Source organism: Cryptotermes secundus, unplaced genomic scaffold (genome assembly GCF_002891405.2).
Source record: "Cryptotermes secundus unplaced genomic scaffold, Csec_1.0 scaffold186, whole genome shotgun sequence".
Taxonomy (NCBI): Eukaryota; Metazoa; Arthropoda; class Insecta; order Blattodea; family Kalotermitidae; genus Cryptotermes; species Cryptotermes secundus.
In genome coordinates this window covers 1,382,823-1,392,820 of record NW_019727393.1, presented here as the reverse complement: position 1 = coordinate 1,392,820, position 9,998 = coordinate 1,382,823, and the positions used below count along the sequence as shown (strand labels likewise).

At 41.1% G+C, this 9,998-nt stretch overlaps 2 protein-coding genes across 8 annotated transcripts in view; one reads left to right on the top strand and one right to left on the bottom strand.

Annotated features, from left to right (window-relative positions):
• LOC111864651 (synaptogenesis protein syg-2) overlaps nt 1–9,998 on the bottom strand; it is a 1,101,357-nt gene that overhangs the window by 607,439 nt on the left and 483,920 nt on the right. The gene's annotated exons all lie outside the window — the stretch shown is intronic.
• Nucleotides 3,323–9,998, top strand: part of LOC111864654 — a 66,366-nt gene continuing 59,690 nt past the window's right edge. For all 4 annotated transcript variants that reach the window (XR_002842831.2, XR_004513045.1, XM_033751517.1 and 1 more), the window contains exon 1: nt 3,323–3,470. Coding sequence is in view for 2 of the 4 variants with exons in the window: in XM_033751517.1 (XP_033607408.1) it covers nt 3,431–3,470 (40 nt within the window). In the remaining 2 variants the exon portion in view is untranslated. The remainder of the gene's footprint in view (nt 3,471–9,998) is intronic.

Below are 9,998 nucleotides of genomic sequence, written 5' to 3'. Positions count from 1 at the left end.
CAGAGGCGTTAAAGACTACTGTTGGGCAGGAAATGTCCTTGAATTTAGCTCAGTGACCTCTTTTGGAGATATGAGGTTCTTTTACGTGCCGTAAAGCTACGACACGGGACCCACGGCTTAAAGTCCCTCCCGGAGGACTTGTTCCCTGAATTTTTTCGCCCTTAAAAATTCCACGACCTCCGCCGGGTTTGAACCAGCGTTCTTTGTATATATATATAACAAACTACACAAAAGGTATAAAATATTAGAGTGAAGTTTACCCCATTAACTGGCACCTGAAAGTCTCTCCAGTACAAGAAACAAACGCTATACGATTTCTACTGTCCATAGTTTTAATCCTAGACGTATTCAGCAGAAGGTAGAGTGGAATTAGTCTAACTGAGGGAAGTACAGCAGGGTTTATGTGGATTATGACAGGACCTTAGTTATAATGAGTCACCCTTGCTAGCTCCCACAGTGCAGCTGCAAACAATGCCCCATTACTTTCTGCCATAATTCTGCTCAATTCGACTTACTAGCAACATATGCTTCGACTAAAAAAACAGATTCTACTTGCCACATTCAAATACTAAAATCTAAGGTATGTGATAACATATATCGTCCGTATACCTAACGGCGATAGTATACAAAGCCTGCGTAGATACCAAGCAAATTTCTATTCATTACGCCGCATAGCGACTAGGCAAGTATTCTTATCGTGAACTTTATATTGTCACGTGTTTCAAGCGTGACTATAGCCGTGTTTTGGATTGATGATCGGTTTTATTGGACTCTCTGATACAGCGCGTGACTACGCTTTACAATTCACTGTTACACAAAGTTACTAGCGTCCACAGTCGCGTCTTCACTAGCCGTTGCTTTGTAGCGGCTTCAACGGCGGACGTTCCCCTTCTTCTGGTTACCCGCACCGTCTCCGGCCTCAGCTACCAGCTTCTCACAGCAACAGCTCACAATGACTGAACCCCATGAGTCCTCTGACTCACTCAGTCGCCTACTCACTAACTCAACTCAACTGACTGCCCAACTCCCATACTGTCCTGCTTTTACCACCTCTACACGGACAAAGTGGCGCTGGGGCGGGTTTTCTCCGAGTAGTCCGCTGAAAGTCAACGGACGTTTCGGAGAAAAATATCTCCAAACAATAAACCAATGTGAAGCAAGTAACAAGTTCCGGTGTGTTCTGGTTCCTTGCTTGATTTCTTCTTTGAACCTGAAGATAGAGGAGACATATTCCTCCGAAACGTCGTTTGACCTTCAAAGGACTACACGGCGTTATATCACAGAAGATATAATTGTTTTTCGTGTTTCACTCGCGCTAGTCTACATGTTCTCTGGACCTAAATTTAACGCTTGTTTGAAGTTTATTTAACGGCTCTCAGTAACTCAGTCTAAACAGCGCAAAATATTTGGACGAGAGGAAAATATGAATTGGAAAGGATGTTAAATGCGCAATTCCGCCATTTAGTTAGAAGGAGTGGGAAACCAGAAGAAAGTAAAGCCAGTAGAATCCTGTCCGTGTCTCGAAACGCGAGCAAAACAAGAAGGAAGAGTTGCTGCTTGAGCCAACTTGCTCGGTTATCTAAATTCAAACAGACTACAGATCCTGAATTGCAAAGGGAACGGAACAATTCAGAATAAACCCAGGAAACACAGGAACCGGAACCTATGTCCAGTTTTTGTGGGTTTCTTATATTATCCACAAGATCGGTCTCTTCTTACTTATGGCGAAACTTCGGGTCTGTTTCAAATCACAAAATATGCAAATAATTAATCTAGAACAAGCGAAGTCGAAAGCCGAACATTAGGTTTATACAATTTGAATAAGTCGAGACCACAAAACTCTCACGTCTTTGTTTGCGTGTTGTGTTTACAGTTCATTGCTCGCAAAAAGCTCAATTAAAACTGTAAATTGCTTCCAATGTTATTGACATGTGTTACGAAGTCGATCGCAATGGCAGTGATATATACTGCGCATGCTCCTGAGCCACTGTAATACTGAGAAGGAAGCCAGAATGCAACCCAATTTTCGGACGTGTGTTTGCGATCCTGTGCTCTGTCTTGTTTAGATAGCAGTGTTGCGGGAAGTCTACAGCTTTTCTGAATATTCCTACCAAATACATAAATGATTCATTATTTCAGAATTAATTCTCAGTTGGAACGGACCAAAAGAAGGGGAAGAATAACAACAAACGTCATCGACGTTAATTTCGATGGTACCAGTGGATCTACCAGGAAATAGAGAAGGGATTTCAGGAAAGAAAAAAAAATAATTGAAGAGAGAATGGAAATAAAGAAGCAAAGGGAATTACAGAGAAGAAAACAGAAACAAATACTGACAGAGAGATAAAGATTCTTCGTTAAAGCAGAGGCGAAAAGATCGGACACGCACAGCGGCCGCGTCGAGCTTAGACGCAAGCAGACTCCATGGTGCCTACTGTGCCCATATTTGACAGAACATGTATTTCAAAGTGATATAATCCATTACATTCATAATTTAATTGAAGGAGAGTCACCATGCAGCATCTACACCTACAGCCCCCCACCCCCTTTCTTTCTTGCTTACTCGTCGGTATTAATGCAAATGTTGAATTTCATCATTCACGCAAGCGCACACAACCAAGCAGTAAATGAGCACTGCATATGTATATTTCCATGCATTCTTAGTTCCTGAATAGTTCCTAGGAATAGGAATAGGAATAGTTCCTAGTTCCACTCCAGGGTCGCCTTTCTCCAGTAATAAAGTAGCCCAAGATCATGTCTGGATGTGGTGATGAAAGTATTTCCTGACCCTGTCGACAAAACAAGCCGTGACGATCAAGCGAAAATGTACTGACAAAGTTGCCGCTGTACTTCAAATTGCGAAGGCGTATAATAAGAGTATAGAATATTTTCCTTGGCGTCTAAGGTGACGGATAATTAGCTTCACGATCCTACTGCTTTACCCTGGGAAAGGAACAACCTGTATTTATTGAACTGGAGACTAGGTCCTCGACATTTGTGGTCTAGACATGTTGATATAGACAGAATTTATTGCCTCTACCGGAAATCGGATCGCTGTTCTAAAGCACCGAGTCTTCGTATGTTCTGAATGTCATACACCGCGACGCTTGAAAGCTCAGTTCTGATAACAGAGTGCAGCCCTGACTCACGTCTCTGTGGGGACGGAAACCGAGGACCGGCAACACGTGCGGCCGTTAAGCCATGTATGTCATAAAAACTTGTCTCTAAAGTCATAAAGATTTTGTTACATCGCCACACATTTGACGCTAATATCATTTGAAGTACTGGCCACTATCGGATTAAATAGGGCGGATGAAAAGAACTGCCTGCCCAACCATTCAAAACGGAACCTCACTTCCTTCTCTAATCTTCCTGCCGACTTCATCTCCGGACATACATCAACTGAAGCATTTTTACTACAGCACGTGAGATGAAGACGGAGAGGCAGTTTACGCTTTACACACATTCATGTAAGTAAAGGTCAGTAAACATTTACACTCAAGTCAACTTGTAAATTTCTGGATTCATCTTAACAATATTTCTACAGGTTTACATAACTAATCACATTTTCCTGATTTCATATGAATATACAGGTTCGTGATATCGCGAAGTAAGTACTCTTGTCAGAGCAAACAATAACCCTGTTATGAACGGACGAATTTTCACGAAACTTTTTCAACCGTCTTGCCTAAAATACAAAGAGTATTGTCACGTGTATTAATTAATATAGACGGTGTTTGGATTGGTGAATAGAATTATTGACAAATTACAGGCCGTGACTACAAATAACTATAACATTATTGCCGATCTCCACACTACAACTCACTTCACACCAAGTTCTCCCATGCTACTATCACTAGTCTTTGATCGGTAACCGCTCTGCACAATGGCTATTCCTCTGTAGCGTTTCCTGGCAACGAATCTTCAGCTTCCGTTGCCCGCTGGTTAATCCTCCACAACTGAAACCTCAACGGTATTGCACTCACTCTCTCTGAACAGAACATGGTCGGTCGAGTCATATAGTCTCGGAGCGGACCAACAGAAAACACAGGCTCTAACATACCTTTTACTGATGTGAGAAGTCACCGCGCACGCGTATGCTTAGGGCGCTACATAGCAATGGATATTTCTATGGCTTCACAGTTCTTGCATGAAACAAACAGACCACAGTATTTTGAAAAATCAAGATATTCCACAACAACCACCGCTGTGAGAATCCCAAATCCTACTTACGTAGAGATTGTTGTCCTCCACTGCGCAACATGTCACAATATTCTCTCGTTAGCTCTCTCTACATATGTGCATATATACGTGTACATATATATATACACACAGCACACGCCAAACCTTGGTTTTCGCCTTAAGGAAAGGTGAAATAAAGCTGTTTGAGAAAGGTGTGCTGGGGAGACTATTTGGAAATCTGGAAATACGAGAGACTAAGAAATAGTTAGCTGGAGCAAATTAAATAACTAGGGTCTTCACAATTTGTCCTCTTCTCCAAGTACTATTAGTGAATTGAAAGCAAGGAGAATAATATGTGCACAACACATAGAACATATAGGAAAGTTAGGCAAACGCATACAAAATTTCTGTCTGGAAATCAGCTGGGATGATACGACTCAGGAAAAGTGTATTGTAGGTTAATGTTAAGATGACCCGTTGATAAACAGTGCATAATGTGTGGAAAAGAAAAAATATGATCAGGGTAAAATTCAACTTCTGGATCCTTTAAACAAGGTTGGTTTGCTTGAAAGCTAGAATTTCTTTATGAGCTGAGTAACTATAAAGTTCTCAAGAGAGATCTTACATCATGAGAAGTTTAAATACATAACAAAACTCGTGTTATAAGAAACTACTTTGCTCCGTAAGTTTACGCTCGTAATAAATGACATTCTTTTTGTCAAGAACACATTTCTCTTATCTAAATTTAATTGCTTAATAACTTCAAAAGAAAATCTTTGGTGATATTTGCATAAGCAAGAAACATGAGTCTGCCACCTCGCCGAGGGTTTACATAGCCTGAATGCCTGGACTTAGTGACATGATTTATTAATTTAATGACCTGCGGTATTACAGTGACCCTGCTTTATAGGAAATGTTATTTATGATTGCATATCTTTATTCAGGATCTGAATATTTATGTATGTAAGCTAATTACTGACATTTTAACGGAGTCAGAAAGTTCAACACTGGTAATATTAACGCCAGCCATCTGACATGTTTCTCAGTCAGTTCCACTCGGCTCCGTTATATCGCATCTCGCCAAGATCCGTCTTAGTGTTATCCTTCAATCTCCTTGGACGCCTCCAAAGGGTATTCTTCACTCACTCGTAAAATTTCATTTTGTTTATTTTACCACTTTCTAGGAATATACTGTGCGGATTGGAGTCTTCAAGAATACCTGTATATACTATCCTAAAAATTCAAGGTCACTTCTATATATTCAAATTTTTCCCGTTATGTATTAAGCTAAACTTTTCTGTTACCGCGTCCTTCCCATGTTCGTATATTCTTCTAAACTCCACACCGAAATACTTGCAATTTATGCTCTTCCTTAAAGACAATCCCTCATATCTCTTCCACATGTAAACGCACTTGGAAAGATACTGGTACGCAAATGCATTCTGAAGTTAACTGCTTTGGATAGTGCAAATGATTATGTGCCGAATAACAACAAGGAAGAAACAATTTACTCGTAAATGCTCTTCGCTTCTGTTACTCTTTTGTTCGTCATAATTCCCTTCCAAAACATAAAATCTGTTAGGATACCACGTTGTACAATCTTACTAAAATTTCTCGTAATTTTTCAACCAATGTAAGGAAAGTAAAGTAAGCAAAGTAAAGCAAGGAGAATGAGGTGGGCAGGTCATGTAGCACGAATGGGAGAGACGAGGAATTAGTATGGATATTGGTGGGAAAGCCAGAAGGAAAGGGTCCACAGGGAAGACCAAGGGGTAGGTGGGTGGACAATGGATCTTAGAGAGATAGGAAGGGATGGTATTGATTGGATGGCTCTGACTCAGGATAAAGACCAGTGGAGAGCTCTTGTGAACACGGTAATGAACCTTCGGGTTCCATAAAATGTTGGGAAATTCTTGAGTAGCTGCAGAATTCGCGGCTCCTCCAGAAGGGCTCAGCTCCATGAGTAAGTAAGTAAGTAAAGAAGTAAAGATATCCCTGTAACAGGCCGTGGAGGCCCATAGGGTTGTGAGATGTTGAGGTTCCCACATCTTCTAGACAGTCGGTACACAGATGGCGGCAAAGTTGGCAGCCCTACGCTCCGGCCGCCTTTTACACCAAGAATATTCCTGGTACTAATTTCTGTTAGGGGCACGCGGTAGCGTAGTGGTTGAGGCACTATTCTACAGGCCTGGAGGTCGTGGGTTCAAGTCCCGATGAGGTCATTGGATTTTTTTTTCAGTTGACCTAATCTTTCCAGCCGCACTATCGTCCTGGGGTCGACTCAGCTTCTAACAGAAATGAATACCAAGAATTAATTAAATAATTTTCCTGGGGAGTGAAGGGCGGTTGGCGCGTAAGGCTGACAACCTTACCGCCATCTTTGAGCCGATTGTCTAGATAATGTGGGACCCTCAACGCGTCACAACCCTATGGGCCTTCATGGCCTGTTACAGGGATAGCTTTACTTTACTTTACTTTACTTTTACTCATTTCTGTTAGAGGCTGAGTGCGGCCGGAAGGGTTAGGTCAATTGAAAAAATCCAATGACCTCATCGGGACTTGAACCTATGACCTTCCGGCTTGTAGCACAGTCCCTCAACCAACTACACTACAGCGTGCCCCTTTCAACCAATGTATTCGAACTTTTAAACGACTGTAACATTTCCATGTTCATAGACCGAAATGGTCTATTGATATAATATTTCAGTTTGAGAAACTAAAGTGAAAAAATTATTTAGCAAGCAATATCAGGGTATAATATTAAAACGAATCTTAAAGAAATGTGGTAAGCATATTAGGGCGTAGAATAGAATAATTTGGTTCAGGATAAGTCCATTGATAGGCTCCTGTGAACAAGGTACTAAACCATCGTGTTACATGAAAGAGTCTCAAATTTTCTAGCTCCCCAACGAATACAAACTACTCAAAATGGAATCGAATGTAATTACCAGTACCTTATACTGTATTACCATATCCTTTCTTTCTGCTTACCAACTTCTTGATATCATAAACCTGTAATAACTAGCTACACTCTCTTTGCCGTCCTAACTCAAATCGACCTATGTTAGAAGCAGTTTATGTCTATGTGCATGTAAATGCTTATTTCACGCTTGTAACAACCGGCGCAGAGAGTTATGCGCAAGCGCGATACGAGTCGACAATTAATTCAGTGCCCCGTACACCGACAACTTGTAGAGTTTGCTACCGTTTCCTGAATTCATAACACGACTCGACTATCATTTCCTGAAATCGTGCCACCTTGCACATGCTGTGTAAGCTATCCGCAGCTTCAATGCGGCTACATTTGCTGCGTGTAAGATGCATTTTATATCCATACTTGCATTTTACCACCCTAATCTTCGTCCTCCGGAGAAGGTTACACTGCGTCCAACTTGAAGGAGCCCTGCTTTCTTAATTCTGTAAATATATTTTCTGCTCTCTTATCTTATATTATATTTTTCTTTTGACCACGCCATCAAACATAAAACAGTACTGACCTTAGTAGTAGCCGGAGGTATATGGATTGCTTCACTGTCCACTTATATGGACCTCTAAACACTGCCCTACTTAACCAGTGGACAGGTGACCGGGTGGCCCCACTGCCGTTGCAGACGCTGTGACGGAGGGAAGAATTCAACCCCTACAGTTGAAGCCTGAAGCCAGTCAGTTTAGTATTTACTTGTAATTTAGGCCTTGCCATAGCTCAAGCGGTTAGTCACTGGCTTCCCACCGCGGCGGCCCGTGTTCGATCCCGGGTCTGGTCAAGTGGGATTTGTGGTGGACAAAGTGGCGCTGGGGAACTTTTTCTCCGAGTACTTCGGTTTCCCCTGCCAATCTTCATTCCACAATTGCTCCACAATCACCCTCTCTTATCGTCTGGGGCTGATACAATAGGCCATAAGTTGCCGTAGTACAAGGGACTTAGTCCCACCCCACTAGTATTAAAAAAATTATTTACTTGTAATTTATTTCGCGATGATATCAGTAACTTACACTGTACAGCGTCAGGTGCTTGAATGTGGGTGAAGGATGAGGGGGCAGAAAGAAGTTACGGCACTAAACTAGCATTTCTGCCGATCATGTTTTGTGTTCTCTGTGTAGGGTGATCCCCCGTCCGTCCAAGGAGTCCTAGCGACTGTGTCTGGGATTAAGAAACTGAAAAAGTTACATGCTTTAGTGAAAAGTGATAATAGGTTTGAGTTTATTGCAATTGTTTTGGAAGGCTATGCAACTTATTAACTGAAACAGTGGTCTAAAAATATAGGAGTTTTAACGCCGTAGAATGGTTCACAGGTACTGAAACTGGCAGCAGGAGAAAGCACAAAACCACAAACTCCACGCCAATAGAGTGCGCAGTTTCAAATTAGATTCTATTTACTGCATAAGCAGAAGCTTCAGGAAGCGTAGGTATTACTCTGCGCAGTACGTAACTTTGTTACTTCTAATGACCAACGGGGAAAAAGTATGCCAAACCTACGAGCCCATGTGTAAGTAATGTGTTTTGAATGTAATCTTCTTAGTAGGAAAGGTAACGTGGTTAGGACTAGTGCCATCTCCTCGTGACGTCACTCAATTACTTCCCTGCAGTAGGAACTTGTACTCTAACCGGGTTACGTGAAGAGCTGGCTTCGAAATTTGGACCTGACTCTTGTGTAGTATATTAATGAGCGAATGCTGTTATATTACTCTCTACCCTCTGCATTTAGGGCATTACTGCATGCTGAGCGTAGGAACAAAACAGAAAGAACTTCAAGAAAACTTTTCTATTCAATGTTCCTGTTATATATGCAAAAATCTGAGTGAATTTTATGTTTACACTTTATATACGAGTGCGAAATCGGTATGTCGCTCCTACAAGAAAGCGGAGTTTGACTGAGAACTAAACGCCGGAGAGAACATTCGCAAGGAAGACGCAGGAAGTGACAGGAGACTGAAGAAAATACATGAATAAAGAGACTGTAATTTGTATTTTTCAAATTACGTTATTTTCATCAACTGCAGAAAGAGTCAGGTGGAACATGTAGAACGAATGAAGCGACTGAGGGATATGAAAAACACGTAATTTCTTCCTGAAAACTTCAATCCAAAGAAGCACTCAGAGGACACATGTGAATGTCAGATGATAATATTAAACCACATCATCAGCAGCACCAACAAATCAGGAATTTTCAAACAAATATTATGTTTCTGGACATTCTCCATCGTTGTTTTAATTTAAAACACGACGTTTCGGAGACTGGATAATTTCTCAGTTTTCAGGTTAAACCTAATCAGTTGGGCCCAATCGATAGAGCTAGTCCCTATCTTCGTCAGGAAATACGGACTAGCTCTATCGATTTGACCAAACTACGTAGGTTTTACATGAAGAAGGGAACAGAATCCAGTCTCAGAAACGTTGTTTTAGATAAAAACAGGAGGATGGATGATGTCCAGAAATATAATTACTGTATTAATGTGCCATCGCTACAAACTTTAAGATCATGGCTGTATAATTCAGAACGCTTCTGTCCATATTTTACGTGGGCGTCCTTGGTCTCCTCTGTCTCTGGGTTTTCAGTCTGAGACTAATCTAGTTAGTCTATTTTGCTGCACTATTTCTAAGTCCTGTCACCATTTAATCCAGAGATTTTTAAATTTTAAAATTACATCAAAAATTTCCGTCTAAAATTTATAAAATTAACATTTCGAATAGATATCTTACAGTAGCTCCCTCTTAAGGAAATCGGTGTAAACTTTCGAAAGTAGGAAAGCAAAAATAATGCTGAAGAATACTGTCTTCTGTAATGCGACGTACTGTAACTGGGCCGAAGATCACC